Source organism: Podarcis melisellensis (assembly GCF_964234715.1).
Source record: "Podarcis melisellensis genome assembly, chromosome: 9".
In the NCBI taxonomy this organism is placed as follows: Eukaryota; Metazoa; Chordata; class Lepidosauria; order Squamata; family Lacertidae; genus Podarcis; species Podarcis melisellensis.
Genome location: NC_138541.1, coordinates 35,351,056 through 35,368,133, shown reverse-complemented (window position 1 = coordinate 35,368,133; position 17,078 = coordinate 35,351,056). Strand labels below are relative to the sequence as shown.

Below are 17,078 nucleotides of genomic sequence, written 5' to 3'. Positions count from 1 at the left end.
GTTTAAAGAATATCTGTTTATTTAAAGAGACACAATGCCCATAGCCTGCAGCAGTGCTCTCCCCAAAACAACACAGCAGCACTCCTGGCTCATCAAGCCTCTTAGCTCCAGAACACCAAACTGCTTTTTCTGTTTCATTGATAGGTCAAAATCAGGCCATAAATACTATGCCTTGCAGTCAGAGCTCCTTTGGGCAAGCTGACTTTAGCCCATAACTGTGACAGTTTCCAGAACACCATAGTAGCTAACGATCAGCTTAATGAGCCTTTCTGACCACAGCACATCAAGTCTACTGAGAGAAATGCTTGCATAAGGCAGCATGTCTGTAATGAAATTCTAGCCCAGGAAATGGATTGCAGTGGTGTACATGAATATGTTTTGTTGAGGATGTTATGCTGGCATTTGGACAGCTGGGAATATAGTAGCAGTAAAGCTTGGGACGCAGGTGGCGCTGTGGGTTAAAGCCTCAGTGCCTAGGACTTGCCGATCGAAAGGTCGGTGGTTCGAATCCCTGCTGCGGGGTGCGCTCCTGCTGCTCGGTCCCAGCGCCTGCCAACCTAGCAGTTCGAAAGCACCTCCGGGAGCAAGTAGATAAATAGGGACCGCTTACCAGCGGGAAGGTAAACGGCGTTTCCGTGTGCGGCTCTGGCTCGCCAGAGCAGCAATGTCACGCTGGCCACGTGACCCGGAAGTGTCTCCGGACAGCGCTGGCCCCTGGCCTCTTAAGTGAGATGGGCGCACAACCCCAGAGTCTGTCAAGACTGGCCCGTATGGGCAGGGGTACCTTTACCTTTACCTTTAAAGCTTGGCTTGGTGCAGATGACTTGGAGGTAATTGTAGGAGATCTCCCTGTGAGATTCTGGACAAAACTTGCATTCCCCCACCCCACCTCCAAACTGTGTGCCTGTATGTACTCCACTTCTTCTTAAAGATCATCAAAAATAATCTCACTTCTAGAGCCTCACTGTCTTATTGTGAACAAATGTGCTCTTGATTTGTGTGCTCATTCTCCCCCAGGGAGAAGCAGCATTTTAAGTTGGCATTCATTGATGATAAGACTGCCTTGTGGTTATAAGGCAGCCCTCTAACTTGGCATCCTTGCTCTGCCAGATAAGTATTTTTTTGGTAACCTTCTAATATTTATATTTGATTTCATAGTTAGTGGGTATCAACAGTACATGCAAAGAGTGCTCCCATATTTACACCAGCCGCTTCTTTTTCTTGTCTTCCTGTCAATTAAAAATGTAGTGTCACCCTCGAATCCAAAACGTGCCCATCCAGATCTCCTTTCTTTGAGGTTTTAGGGTTGCCATATTTCAAACAATGAAAATCCGGACAGAAAAGTTGTTTTTTTCAGTTGAATAAATATTACATAGAATAAATATTACACATTTATACAACTTCACATTCTACAATTCATGCTCTCATTCTGGAACTGGTATCATAGTACATACTTGCCCCAGCTTTGATTTATTCAAAATAGTTGATTTTACATTTGTTCCCACCACAAATCTGTAAACAGAATACTTTTATTTTTTTTTAGATGTGTAGGAAAACATGGGAAAGCTTTTTACATACAATTAGTCCAAATAATTGTTATACTGGATTAGTATAACATACTCTTTGCAAGAATTCATGAAAGTCTTGACACTTCTTTCATTCTCAAATGCCACAGTATAGTTATTTTCAGGTGTTGGTCTGTGGAAGCAGAAGCACGTGACACAAATCTTAGGTAGATTCTACTATGGTGCTGGTTTTGACCTTTAAAGACCTAAGCAGCCTGAATCCAGAATAATATGTAGAGCGCGCATACCCACATTCCATATAAATGCTTTTAGACATTTTGGAAGAAAACACATTTGTTATTCCTGACTTTTGTATAAACCTTCTGGTATAAGCTGGAATTGCTTTTTGAATTGCAATTTCAGTTATTGCTTGCCAATGCAATTGTTTTTGTATTATTTTGATGCTGCTTTTATTGTCTTATGGTTATAAAACTCTTTGGAGATTATTTTCTGGGAAAGTATTTTAAATATGACTTAAATTTGGAGTGCAGGTGTAGCAGAGTCGAGTTTTTGGATTGACATGTTCCAAAAAGTGTCACCCTCCAAACCCTTAACCTCACTAGCACTAGTCTCTTGTGGCAGCAGTCAGATTATCCTGCTAATCTGTGTACAGATTATGATGTAGAGTGATTGCTGCGGAAAGTCTGTGCACTTTCTGGTGCCTGTGTTTGGCACTACTGCACCTCTTACATCTGCAGGAGGAGGAAGCAGACTGTAAGGTATAAGGCAACACTGGAAAAGGAGGCTAACTGGAGACAACAACTCAGATTTTGTTTTCTCTTTGGGCAGCAAAAAGGCTGCAGCTGATCCATCTTGTGCTAATACTTTTACTTGTCCTTATTGTGCTGTGAAACTCTTTGATTTTAAGCAGTTCCCCGCATGTGGTATACAGGTAACTTGCATCTTATGTAGGGGTTACATTCCTGGCCATTGCATGTATAAGCAACATCACACAAAGCCGGAACAACCCCAAGGAAATCATTTAAAATTGTTGCACCTACCAGTGAGGGACGAATATGACTTGTGTTCTTCTTCCTCTTCTCCCTCGCTGGATAATGCTTCAGATGATATGAGAACAAGGGGGCTTGACTGGCAGCCAGAAGATGTTCTTGGCTGTGGTTCAGATACAGAGCTGGGTTGCTTGGGCACGTCTGATACTACTGTTGTTATTGATCCTTTGTGGGCATCTTGGTGATTGGCAGCTGCCACTGTTGTCTCTTGAGCTTGTCAAGCATTTCCTTGTATGGTCTCAGAGTGTCTGTAAGCTCACCGGTGATCTTGAGGCCATGTTCCATAAAGAGGTCAAACTCCACAATCATATCTTTTGCGTGCTTTAAGACTTGGGAAGAGCTAAGAAAATTTCTGCAGGTTCCAGCTTTCAGGCTCATGCTTACTTCCTCATCTTCCTCCTTGCACTCTGAACTTGATCAGACCAGTTCCTCCTGCTCTTCAACAGTCAACACCTGTTGGCCCTCAATTAGCTCTTCCACTCTTCATGGATGAGGCCAGCAAAGCCATCACCACCCATTTGCCTGGCCATCTGCACAATGTCTTCCACCACAGTGGCACTGCTTGGAGATCCCTTGAAATCATGCACACATTCCTTCCACAAGTTCCGCCAGCATGCACACATAACGGCCTATTGTCCCAAACTCTTGATGCAAATCTGTTGTTTATATCGTTCCCCTCAACAGAACATGGTTATCAACAAAAAGAAGCATATCCGTGGGATGTTGCTTAGAGACATGCAATTTGGAACTGAGAATCAAGCATTTTGCTGTTCAAGATTTCTTGCTGTTTTTTCTCTTCTTTTAGGCCAAAGCATATCTCTTCTCTCAAGAAGGCGCAGTCATCTGCCTGCTTTCAGCCTCTATAGGCATAGCAATATCTTTTACATTGTGTTTTATATGATGTAAACTGCCTTGTTATATCATGTGAAAAGACTGGGTTATAAATTTTCAAATAATTAAACCTATTGCCATAATTGTGCTGGGAAAATATACAAAGCTTTCTCTTTGTATATTCTTGAAATATACAGTCATTTCTGCCAAAGATCAAAGGAAGAACAGTAGCCATTTTTTGCACTAATCGTATATCATCTGGCTAGCATATAATTGACAGACACTGCGTGATACTGTGGATAATAACATTCACTTCCTTTCACACTGGCTAGCAGACATTTGTTTTAACTTGTGAATTTAGGCTGAGGCTGTTTAATTGCTTATGCTGCTTTGATGCAGACAAGCTTCTGCTTTCCTTAGGCTATTTTACAGAGATATCAATGAACCAATTCAGAGTGTACTCAAATAATTGAATATTGCTTTAGAAATATGCAGCAACAATGAGTCAAATTTTATTTTTATTTTTTTAAAAATGAACAAATCATTCATTTTCACCCTATCCATATCCTTTGGTACTGCATACTTTAGAATATTTTGTTACATTTTAAAATAACACATTTCCTTTTCCTTAAGGACACAAGTGAGAACAGAATATATTGACAAAGAAGTGTGAAGGGAAGAAATGAGAATGATCAGGAACTGTATGTAAAAGGCATACTAAAGGCTTTATTGGATGTAGGTATAAAAAAACCAGCAACCGTTATCTTGTAATCACCAAAGTACTACTGAGGAGAATCTGAGTATTCTTTTTTATTTCCTATTAGCAGAATGGATAACACTTAGGAACAAGTACCGTTGTTTTTTTAAGTATAATTAGTTTTGGGGTTAGCTGTAGCTTTTAACTGATATGAGATCTTATCTGTAGTTAATATTTCCTGTATCTTATTATACTTTCCTGGAACAATAGGTGGATTTATTTCTCCATTTTTCTGCAGTTTGTAACTTTGCCCTTCCCCCTAATTTTAGTAGTTACAATCAGCATGCAGTTCAGCTCCCCTTCCAGGCAATAATCCCCTGCTCCCCCCCAAAAAATATCACCCTAAAGGGTGTAGGAACCTCCCCAAGGCATTTCATGGTGGGCTACTGCAAGCTGGGGGAAATCTTCATGTACCCGAGGCCAGGCTGGTGTGTTGTGGCTAGAGCAGTGAAAAGTCTGTTCATAGACTTTGATGAAAAAGCTCTGAAGGACCGAGGTAAAATTCTACAGGGATTTGCAAAATCAAAGCAGAGTCTCAAAGTTTAAGCCTTAAGTAGAATTCAATAAGATTGTTTCATTAAAGCCAGGCGTGGATTTAGAAAAAGAAAGAGAAACACAATACAGGCAGTCTCTAGAGAAATACTCAGGGTAATCTGCCAGAATTTTGAGGAGTAAAGTGTTCCTAAAGGCCAAAGAAGCAGCATATGGAAAAGCTTTTAATGATGTCTGATAGCACTGTTAATGCCTAGATGTTTTATGACATTTTTAATCTAACCAAAATAAATAACAGGATCCTAATTCATTTCATATTGTTAAGTTCTCCTGCTGATTGATGGGTTGAAATTCTTTATTAGCAGGGTCTGGGGAGTCAGGCACAAAATATAAACTCTTTCGCTGGACATTTTCACCATACATTTTGGTTTGCCGCAGTGTCTGCATACAATTAAGAAAAGCCAGCCAGTTCTGAGTTCTTCGGGGCCTCTGCACAACTGACATTGATTACAGCAAAACGAGAAGAAAATTCTTGGCCTCCCTGCACAATGATAAACACACTGGCTTAGTTCTGTGCTACGTTGGAAAGATCACAGTCAGCTGCATCTTGTCTGTGTCTGGTCTGCATTTTGAAAGGAGTCCTAATTAGCATTCAAACAGGTTCAGTGGAGCTCTGTAGTATTCTGTTAATATCTGAGTGGAAGGTTCCCATTTTAATTGCTTCATATTGTAGCCAGACATTAAACGACCAGTGTAAAAAAAGGTGTGGGGGGGAGGAACCCCTTTGGCTTTAATTATCCTGTTAAATTGTTAATGTGTCTGCAGCATTGTGCAGTTTGTGGCCGAAGGATGGGGTTATAGTCTGAATTAGTATTTTCAATAAGAGGGAGGGGGTTCTTCCAGATAGGGACCTAATATTGCAAACGGGTTATTGTGATATCTCGAATGGGTAGTCAACAACAGGTTTTTGTCATTTTTTTCATGGGAAGGGTAAATAGGGAGACTTTTTTGGAAGCTGGCTGTGGGTTGGCATTTTGATGTTGACTATGTCATGTGGAAGCACCATAACTCCATTTAAAAGTCATATGAAAGTACAGTGGTACCTCGGGTCACATATGCTTCAGGTTACAGACATTTCAGGTTACAGACTCTGCTAACCCAGAAATAGTGCTTCAGGTTAAGAACTTTGCTTCAGGATGAGAATAGAAATCGTGCTCCGGCAGCGTGGTGACAGCAGGAGGCCCCATTGGCTAAAGTGGTGCTTCAGGTTAAGAACAGTTTCAGGTTAAGAACGGACCTCCGGAACGAATTAAGTACTTAACCTGAGGTACCACTGTATTGCACTCATTGCACAGATTATATATGGATTCAAAGTGAGTTGGGAAAGTAATGGAAAAGGAGAAAAGGATAATGGAAGAATGACTTTTATTTTTTTAAAGGGAAAACTTGACTACCTAGAAGAGATGTCCACTCTGACATTTCATAGTTGACAAAACAGAGTCATTTAATCATCATCATCATACATTGTATTTATGTTGATTAGGATATTTTATTTGTTTTTCATTATTTATCTTTTATATTTTTGATAGTGAAAATTGGAAATACTTCAGTACTTTTTAAACCCTGATTTTCACACTGGGGATTACTGGCTAGGCTAGAATTGCCACCAGTCCCAGCCAGCATGGCCAATTATTAGATATGAAATGTCTGTGAGGGTACCAGGTTGGGGAAGATTGGCCTACGCCGATGCCCCCATCTCCATAATTGTACATGGGCATATGTACCTGTTATGTGTTGCATTTTACCAGTGCGGAGATCCTTATCCCCCATAGTTTATTCCCTCTTTAAAGCTATCATTTGCTACTAATCGTGATGACTATATGTTACCAGCAGGATCAGATGCAGCATGTCTCTGAATCCCAGCTGATGGGGAATTGGCTACTTAACTGAGTGAGGCCTTGCTTATGAACTTCCCAGGGGTGTATGGCTGGCCATTGCAGGAAGCTGGATGCAGGATCAGTCTTTGGGCTGATCCAGCAGGGCGATAAGAAGCTTTTATACATAAACTTCTTTTTACCTTTTTATGGGGGGGGGGGAGTTAATTCATGGTTTTAAATAACCTATGTCCCATGGCAAATAGAACCTCTATGTGATCAGACAATGATGTTTTTGGAAATGAAGGTTTTCAGCTGAGGAACTGCCTGGAATTAGGTGGGTGGTGCCGGGGGTCTCTTTTATGGTTATGATCAGGTTTGTAGAGCTCCTTTCCCAGACAATTGTTGCCTGGTGCTGGCACTGCTATTCTTTGAGTGCCACATTAAATCCGTCCTGTCCTCCCAACCTCCTGGTGGCTTACAAGATCTATTTGCTTATTTAATTTTAACAGCTGCTGCTATTTCTGTTTTTATGCGTTTTGGCTTCTGTGTCATACTGCTTTCAGGTTTGCTTTCTATAGCATTTTCCCGAGTCCGGGGGTGAGGGGCAGCGTTGTTATTATTGTAGTGATGATGATGATGATTTTGTTTTTGTTTTTAAATTGAGTTCTCAGTTGCCTTTGAGACTCAATGCAGTAGAAAGGTAAGATCAGATATATATTAAAAAAACTGGAAAGAATATGAATATCGTCAATCAATACATGTGGGGAAAAGATAGGTCTATTTCAATATTGCTTTGGTTATCAGTGACTGACAATAGTTACATGTGAGTGGGCTAGTTATCATTTTTAAGCTTATTCTGCAAGACAGTGTTTGCTGAATCCAAATATGATTTAGAGAAGTCTACCACTTAATATTTCAGATGAACTATGCTTGTCTTACTATGTCAGATAGTAAGCTTCAGAATTCAAACATTTCTTTCTACTTTGTCTCAAACATTTTTATTTCATTCAAAAGTTTGTCCAAGAATTGACTGTTAATGTAACAGGTTTCTGATATAAAGCTCCTAAAATCTCCCAAGTACAATTTTCAATTCAGTGTTGTTGTTTTCAGTTTTCTCTACTGCAGCATTATAGGGTATTGAAGCATAACCTTTTGCCTGAGTTCTTATACACCATGTTGAGTTGTGCTATACAATCCATCTAAAGTTAGTCATGACTAGGGAAGTAAGAAGGCAGCCATTTCAGTCCTGATTTGCCTTCGTCACAATCAGTGCTGTTTCCATTCCACTGCAGCTCAGTTCCTGCTAAATACTATGTTAATCATCCTACTGTCTGCTATTTAACAGAATTTATGTAATTGTTTATTTAATTTATGTAAGTTATGAATTTAACATAATTAATGATCATTCTTCCTACACCATTCATTTCAGTGCAAAGGAAACACAATATAAATGAGGGAGAGGGAAGCCATCCATTATGCATTGTTTCTAGACTGAAAACAACAACAAGTTGAATTCCATTCCAAACATGGGATGAATAAGTGAGCATCAGCAATTTGTTCTTCTGTTTCCATTTTCATTGGAATTCTGCAACATCCATCGTCATGACGAGGTCCTATTTTTTTTAAAGGGACCTGAATTTCATGTCCCTAAAACCTTTTTGTTGGCTTCCATAGGAATTAGTTATAACTAACTCTAGTTAGGTCAGGGCTGGTTTAATGGAGTGGTACAAAAAAAATTTCACCTCTGCGGTAATACATAAGTAAATGTAGTGCAAATTACTGATCCAATGAAATTCTCCAGTTTATGAGGTAACTGGTATGCAGAACACAGATTATGGTGCTGATTTTTTTAAAATACAGTCAAACCTCGGGTTAAATATGCTTTAGGTTGAGCGTTTTCAGGTTACGCTCCTCTGTGACCCAGAAGTAAATGGTCCCAGCTCCTGCCAACCTAGCAGTTTGAAAGCACGTCAAAGTGCAAGTAGATAAATAGGTAAGGTAAACGGCATTTACCTCCAGCGGGAAGGTAACACGGCATTTCCGTGTGGTGCTCTGGTTTGCCAGAAGCGGCTTAGTCATGCTGGCCACATGACCCGGAAGCCGTACGCCAGCTCCCTCGGCCTATAAAGTGAGATGAGCGCCGCAACCTCAGAGTCGGTCACAACTGGACCTAATGGTCAGGGGTCCCTTTACCTTTAAGCACATAAAGGAGGGCAGCAGGAATGAGCATGCTAGCTTCACCCCTTTCCACCACTATTTCAAATGACTTGCAACTCATGGAAGGTGAGTGTCTGTAGTGGGAAGTCTTTTTGTATCCATAGAGGCTCCCTGTGCATTTTGGAGCCCTGGAAAATCAAGTTGAAAGACAGTAAGAATGTGTGGATGAAGAGAGTGTGGTCGTTGCACTACTACCATTCTCCTTATTACATTTCCTTATTGTTAATGCTCTCTAAAGTCATTAACAATCCTATGCAATGCAAAATTAGAGGCTGCTGCTAATCAAAGGCCACTGGAACATCTTGTAGTCCTTTTCGCTCAAATACAGGGATTGGTAAATGTCCCTCAGCAAGTGAGTAGGTTTCAGTTAACCACACCATCACATCCCCCCCATTGTTAAATAATAAAGAAAAATGGCATTTTGAGATGTTTAGAGAAAGAACAACAGAAAAACCTACCCATTCATTGCATTTAGACACCTTTGATTCATGATTCAGTGTGATTCGTCTTGTCAGCTGCTTAAAAATTCATAGCAAACTCTGTATTAATGTCATCTAGAAATAGAAAAAGAGTAGGAGCGATGTAAGCAATAAAGAGAGCAGAGACTCTATTGTTTCCACTGAAGACATAGCCAACATGAGGCATGATTCACAGTTAGACATTCTGTATGATCATAGCACCCTTGTACTCTTTGATCTTAAATAATAGCTTTAAATACAAGTGGTCAAATAGGAAAGGTGTGTAGCACTTATGAGTCATTACTCAATCCATGTTTCCTACTGTTGAAATAGGCTTCCCACAAGCTGTTGCAGGACCCTATTGCAACTTTGAGTTTCAACCTCCCTACCTAAAGTTCTCTTTGAGTTCAAGCTTGCTTCCTCCCTCAATGGAAAACAACATAAACGCATAGGAGTATGCTACAGATGCTTTTGTTCAATTGCCATTGCGCCTCTTCGTTTGCTGTGATGCTATTTCTTTCCCTCCTCTTAAAAATTGCTGCTTTCCTTGGTTCTTGCTGTTTTTTAATGGTTGTTTCTCTTTCTTTCCAATCTGGCAGGTACAGAAGATGTTGTAGCAATAATGATCCCTGAGCCAAAGGGGAAAGAGATAGTGAGTCTGCTGGAGCGAAATATTACTGTGATGATGCATATAACAATTGGAACTCGAAACCTACAGAAGTACGTTAGCCGAACCTCTGTGGTATTTGTCTCCATCTCCTTCATTGTGCTGATGATCATCTCCTTGGCATGGCTAGTCTTCTACTACATTCAGAGGTTCAGATATGCGAATGCTAGAGACAGAAACCAGGTGAGTAGCTTTGCAAATGGACATACTTTTCTCTCCCGCACTGCCCCAAGTTCCTTAAAAAGGTTTATGTCATTGTTATTTAACCTTTCCGAACCCATAGTAATGAATTGCACTTTAAATTAACCTGTCTTTTTATTGCCAAGAAGGAAATGTTTAATATGAAGGAAAGGGGCAATGAGAGAGTCAGCTAGTACAAAAACAAAAAAACAGGGAAGAAAGACAGGTGAATTAATAGATTCTTACACAATGAAGTGCTTGTTATATTTTTCACCTGCACTAGGAACTGTGGAATTCCCTCCCCACAGAGATGTGTCTGGCACCTGTTTCCCCTGGCCTTTGAGAACTGTTTTTAATGTTATATTTTTATATTGCTGTAATTCATCATGAGAACTTATCATGACGGGTTGTCAGAAATCTAACAAATAATAATAATACAATACAACAGCTAAGAGAATAACAAGATGATGTGCCATTTGACAGTTCTTGCACTGAATAAGTGAGGTGTCAGAACTGATAGTTCTATGCCCAGGAATGTGTTCACACTATTTTTATTTATTTTTTACTCCAGAGAAAACAACCATTAACACATTACTTAAAGCAAAGTGAGAGAATTTTACTCCTGGTTAAAAATGGGGCACCTAACTCCCGTATGGCTTGTGATGGTAGCAGAGTTCTTACATTCCTGCTTTGTTGTGTGCACACTTCTTTCTTAGTCTCAGGTTGAGGAATTGGAACTGGAAATGCCAAAAGGCAACAGATAAGGAGCGAAAGGCACAGTCAGATCTAGTACCAAGTGGGAAATGGCAGTAAGTTAAAGAAAGCAGAAGTTTTTTTTAAAAAAGTTGTAACTTCTTTTAAAAGTGGAAAAACTTCTGCAGATAGAAGATGAGTAACATAATGTATGAAAGAAAAATAACTATTTTCGTGAAGAAACTTGTAACTGTACAACTGCTCCATTAGTTTCCTATTTTCATGTTTCTACCAGCCATCCAGCCCCTGTCTGTTTTTTGCAACCTCTCTTATCAGCACCAGGGTACAGAGATCCAGCAGTTACCTTTCTCTTTTAGCCCCACTGACTGAAGTAGCACCCACACCCCAGCCAAAATTTTGAACCAGCAGTTTGTATGTCTACACATATGCATCACTGCTCACATATATCAGGCAATTTCAGAAACAAAAACGGATACGTTGGGGCCAAACTATACATTACATTTCTGTTACTTCTTCTTTAGTTACAGCCACAGGGATCCAGTTGTCATTAGAACCATAACATGCAAGGAGATGAGATTTGTCCTATCTCTCTCATTGGAGAAAGATCTCCCCACATTCTGGGCACGTCTATTAGATTCAGAAGGGGGGGAAATTTCCATTAGTGTCCAGTGGAACTTTTAAACTGCTAAACTTCATGCCTGTGTGGGAGGGCGATTTTCAGCCAAATCACATCTGGGGAGGGAAGGAATAAACCTCTCTATGCACTGTGATCCCAGTGGCAGTCCTCCTCCACTAATATATAAATATGTTAGAAAAATGCCATTTTAACATTGGACACATGGCTGGAAACATTGCTGTCATGGAAAAATTGTCAAAGCAACTTAAAGCTCGAAGAAACACGAAAGCCAGAGATGATTTTGAAGAAATTGGGTACATGTTTGTTCAGTACATTAGGAAAGATAGCATAATGACAAAGCCACAAGCAACTCATTGCACTCTGGAACAATCTGCTAAGAAAATATCACAATATCCAATTATAATCATTTAAGAATAAACATATGGGCTATATTATACTTGCCTTATACTAATATATACACAGAGAATACTTTGGGGGAAGGGGGAGATGGGAATTAAGTTATGTGTATTTGTACTTTTGTATTATATAAATGCAAAGAAAGAGACTAAAAAAAAAATTGTGAGCACATAATTCACTGGAGGAACTACAAATGGCTTCCGCTAAAGAGGATTAAGTATTACACAAATGGCTTCAGTAAAAGAGACTGAAAAGCTATATATTTCAGACATGCTAAAAATGCAAATGTGCAATACTGCTGACAAATGTAAGATTAAGCTTTGCATACCTTATTAAAGAATATTCAGAATGGAGAGTAAAATAGCCCACAGATTATATGCAGGTTTATTGGCCGAAAGATTGCTTGGAATAAATTCTGGAAAGCAAGACTTGCACTTTTATTTTTATATTTATATTTCATTCAACTGAAATTATGCTCAGTCAGTGTCATTGGTGGCAGTACATCTGTAAGCATCATTCATTGACATGCCATGGCTGTTATACTGGTCAACTTATTCGGCCCATCAAGAGACTCTTCATTGGTGCATGCATAAAAAATATACAATGCCCCCCCACACCTTGAACAATATCAACTTTCATGGCACATGTCCATCCATTTTGTTGTTGTTTAGTCGTGTCCGACTCTTCGTGACCCCATGGACCAGAGCACGCCAGGCCCTCCTGTTTTCCACTGCCTCCCACAGTTTGGTCAAACTCATGCTGGTAGCTTTGAGAACACTGTACAACCATCTCGTTGTAGTGGTCAGAGTGCTGGACCAAAACCTGAGAGACCAGAGTTCATCTCCACTCAGCCATGAACCTTGGGCCAGTCACTATCTCTTTTGCCTAACCTGGCTCATATGATTGTTGTGAGGATAATGTCAGGTGAACCATGTCTAGGTGGAATCTAAATGTAATAAATAAATAAACTGTCCCATTCTTCCTCCTGCAATCCATCGGCTGCATCTGATAAACTCAATGCAGATTTAAAAAAACCACTGACTTATTCCTCTTGTTTGCTTTGGAATAAAAAAAATGAAATTTCCTTGGCCTAATGTTCAGAGAGTATCGATTTCCAAGTCCTGTTGTCAACATTTATTGCTTGCCAGCTTTCATTCCGAAACTGAGAGCTGCTAATAGGGAGTCTTCTCTTGACAGCTTTCTTTCAATCTGTGCCATTAGTCTTTGCTGCAACCATTTTCCTTTATTCCTGTGCCATGAGTTCTTCTATTAAAGTAGCTCTTCCTGCCTGGATCAAAATATAAAACATTAACAGTTAATATATCTTTGGCTGTATGATATGTAGAAATGATGTGAAACATCAACTTGCTTATAATTTATATCTGTTTGGCCTTTGGCTCTCACATATTCAGTATTCCTTCTGCGTCTTCTTGGGCAAAGTGCTCAAAGCTTAATGTCCGGTGTAGTATTGCATGTTTGACATTTGAAGTATGGAGGTTTTCCATCTCTTCTTCTAAAGCCATTTGTTGCAAACATTTCCCCTCTTTAGCTTGGCCTTTGTCATTCTCTCCGCTCAGTATAACGTTCACTGATATATAATGCATAGCAATAGCTATGATAATTACATCATGGGTTGATAACATGCTGCCTGGGGGCAGACACGTATCCACAAGAACTTTCCTTGCTGTCCACAGGGTCCCATCCCTCTGCTTCTTCCTCCGCTGCAATGAGGCTTGGGGAGAAAACCCCTTGTTTAGCAAACAGAAGGATTTTAAAAGCCTAATTATGCTGCAAGGAACAATTTAGAGAGGGGGTGCATGTGTAGTGCCCACAATAGTTTTTCTGGATTGCAAATGTGGCCACGGTCCCAAAAAAAGATTGGTAACCCCTGTTTCAGGTCATTCTTGCCAGTATCTTTATCATGTGGTATTTTAGTTCTGTCAGCAGCCTATTTTAATTATTTAAATATGTGTTTCATTTGTTTTCTGCACTGGTTTGCTTTCCTTTTGACAGAGAGCACCCAAGCTCATGTCAAATTGGTTACAGCTCTAGAATTTTATGGCAGAGGAAGCTGTACAGTCTCATCTCAGATCTAAAACACAAAAGGCAGGTTTCAGTCAGTGGACCATAACATGAGAAAAAAGTAGTTTCTCTGTTTGCTAGGAAGAAAATATCACTTCTGGTTGCAGTGGCAAAGAGCAGTCCACAGGCATTATAGAAAGAAAAGGATGATGACTTCTGCCAGCCACTTAGAAGAGCTTTACTACTGCTGCCACCATCACAGGCAACAGCAAAACTTCATCTTCTTTCAAGTTAAAAAAAGGAATCCACCGCTACTATTCACCAGAGTAAATAACCCTCTTCCACATAAACCAGTCAAAAAACCAAAACCCTGCTCCTCTCCAAATTGACAAAATGCCCTTTAAAATTCACCTTAGATTAAAAGGTCAGCTTGGAATGTCGTTGACACTTATAAAATGTAGATCCAGTGAAAGGAAGTTCCAGAGCTCTGGAGCCACTACCAAGAAGGCTCTTCCACATGCTGCCACACTATGAGCCTCCACAAGTAGTGGAATAGCTAACACAGCCTCCCCAAGTGAATAAAGAGTCACTGATCACTTAGAAGTTGCAGTATTGGAATTATGTTTCCTTTGTATAGGCTGCATGGGATGGGAGAATGTTTAGATGACCCAAGCATTTGAGTTGGTCCTGATCACTGGAGCTTTCCTCACTCAAGTGACACATGGAATGAGGAGAAAGGGAACTGCCATGATCTGGATAAATGTCTAAACACTGTAAAAATGAGAAAGTATTCTACTTTGTCCTATATGGTGATCATATTTAAAACTTAAGTGTATTCCAAAAGTATCACAAATATTTAATCCGTTATTGCCTACTCTCATTTTCCATCTTAAACTGTATTTCTAATTCCCAAAAGTATTAAACATCTGCTGACTCAAAAGTTGAAGTTTCCAGCAAAAATATTCAGGGAGGCAAGGAGTGTGTCAGCATTTAATTTAAATGATGAACAATCAACATGAAAGTACATTTAGTAGGTGGAAAGTATTTAGTAGGTGGCATGGGGTTGTGTTCATCACTAATCCTTCTTGCAGTGGATCCACTAAAATTAATGAACATGACAAACTGGAGCCTTCATTTAAATAGGTCTTCTCCGAATCAAACATCATTTGGATGCAACTAGTGTTATTTTAATAATAAATGGTTTTATTCTTAAATGCTTCATGAGAGCAAAACTGAGGAGCAAACTATCATGGCCATCCTGCCAGATCTATTTTACACTAGCTCACATCCTTTGATATATATTTAAAACGCACAAGGAGTATTTCCCTCCCTCTTGCCTTTCCCCTCTGTTCTGTGCAAGCTGTGAGAGAAATGGTGCCAAAGATAAAATGCTGCGTTACAAGATAATAGTTGGCGAGCATGTCATGATCAAGAGCTACATTAAATGTTCATTTTGTTATCTCCCTTCCGAGGAGCTGTATGAAGGACATGTTTCCCATTTGCAAACGATGGACGTGATCCAGGCAGAGTGCACCACTTTTCAGCCCCCACTCATTGTGGTGGCTGAAATTTTGCCGACTAAATAGTGCTACTAAAGAGGACTCTGTAGGGCCCTGACACAGCACTACATAGTGGAATACGACCACCACATACACCCCTCAGTAAGGATGTCATCAGCATTTGACCAGAGCCTCTTGGGTAGGTAAACAACTCTGGTGAAATTATAAAACATAGCCTCCCAATGTGCAGTTGGAATCACATCTTTCTCTTTCCCTGCTAAGTATGGACTGTTTTGCCTCCATATTGTGCAACAGAAGCAAAGCTGTGCGTCCCAGGGAGAGGTGATGGCAGCCTTCTCCACGCTGCATGACTTCCCTCCTGCTGCTCAGTACAGGATAAAAGGTGCCTTTCTTCCATGGTGAGCAGAAGGAGAAGGCGTTTCCAGGGCATGAAGGCTGCCCCCAGCACTACAGCCTTCCCACCCAAGTAGGAGACCTTTGGGATCTGTTAGGCCCGTCAGCGTGGCCCCAAGATGTTAAACCCCATATATTGCACTAACATAATAAGGGCAATTAAACCAAAAATATATAACATGATTTAATTAGCAGGAAAAAAAGATGAAGAAATTCAAAAACATAATGAAATGTATCTACAAAAACATAACTAGGGTTTTTTTTTTAACCACAAACTGAAGGTCCTTCTGTGAACAGAGCAATGTTAACATCCAAGTCTATATATCCAATACACAGAGATATAATAAATGCAAGAAACTCAGTGGAACCCATTTGGAAGAGGAAGTGCCCCACATGTGTGTTGGATCACATGACAGGATTCTTCAGGAGCTCCTATATATTTTTATCAGTTCACTGTCTTCTTTACACTGAGTGGCTCCAACCATGAAGTGGAGTGACTCTGTATTTGATAATTGCTTAAACAAAAAGTGGGGGTAGGGGTGAGCAGCCAACTAGCAGTTTGGCCTAAGTTGATAGCCTTATTATAGTCCATTACATGGTTTAAAAAAGGAAATAACTGCAGCGACAGCTCTTAAAATAAACTGCTTTTTTTCTCTCTTTTTTGGAAACTTAATCTACATTTCTTAACTGCTTCCCCCCTTTCCAAATCTTTGCTTCTCCTTTCTGAAAACTGGAATGGTGCCTTGGAAAAACAAACAAACAAAAAAGCAAATGGAAACAGATGGGTGAAGAATGATTCACATTCCAGAATTTCAGATGCAAAAAAATATGTGGAATAATTTTTTACCCTAATTCTCCAGGCAGATGGCTTCACTCATGCAGAGATGGTGTGAAGTCAGTATGTACTTAGGTTGGGAGAAAGTGGATGAAGTGCTAAAGTGCCAAAGTCATTTTTCTTAGCTTAGAAAAGTATTCATTTAGCAATAAAATGTAGTGGGGAAATGCATTTTCAAATGTTGCAGAGTATGGAACATTTTCAGGTATTTGGCCAAGGAATGCAGTCTGGGATTCTGCCAGGGATATACCTCTTGCAACATAATGGCAAGGCCTTCTTTTGCGTGGACCTCCCTGTTCACCTTCATGGTGTGGCCTGGGAAAGGGATGCAGACTGGACAGCTGTGCCTCTGGTTCCTGGGTTTGGTTGCCCTAGAGATTGCAATTTGCTTCAGTTTCAAGTTTGATCCCACACTGATAGTTTTAGTTCAACCCAGCCTCTGTGCCTGCCTCTTTATTTGGCCACCAGGTTGCAAGACCGGCTGGATGAGGTCAAAGGCCCATCTTA

General features: G+C 40.1%; 1 protein-coding gene across 2 annotated transcripts in view; it reads left to right on the top strand.

The window, feature by feature from the left end:
* RNF150 (ring finger protein 150) overlaps nt 1–17,078 on the top strand; it is an 82,863-nt gene that overhangs the window by 44,382 nt on the left and 21,403 nt on the right. For both annotated transcript variants that reach the window (XR_014171843.1, XM_081926125.1), the window contains exon 2: nt 9,807–10,057. Coding sequence is in view for 1 of the 2 variants with exons in the window: in XM_081926125.1 (XP_081782251.1) it covers nt 9,807–10,057 (251 nt within the window). In the remaining variant the exon portion in view is untranslated. The remainder of the gene's footprint in view (nt 1–9,806; nt 10,058–17,078) is intronic.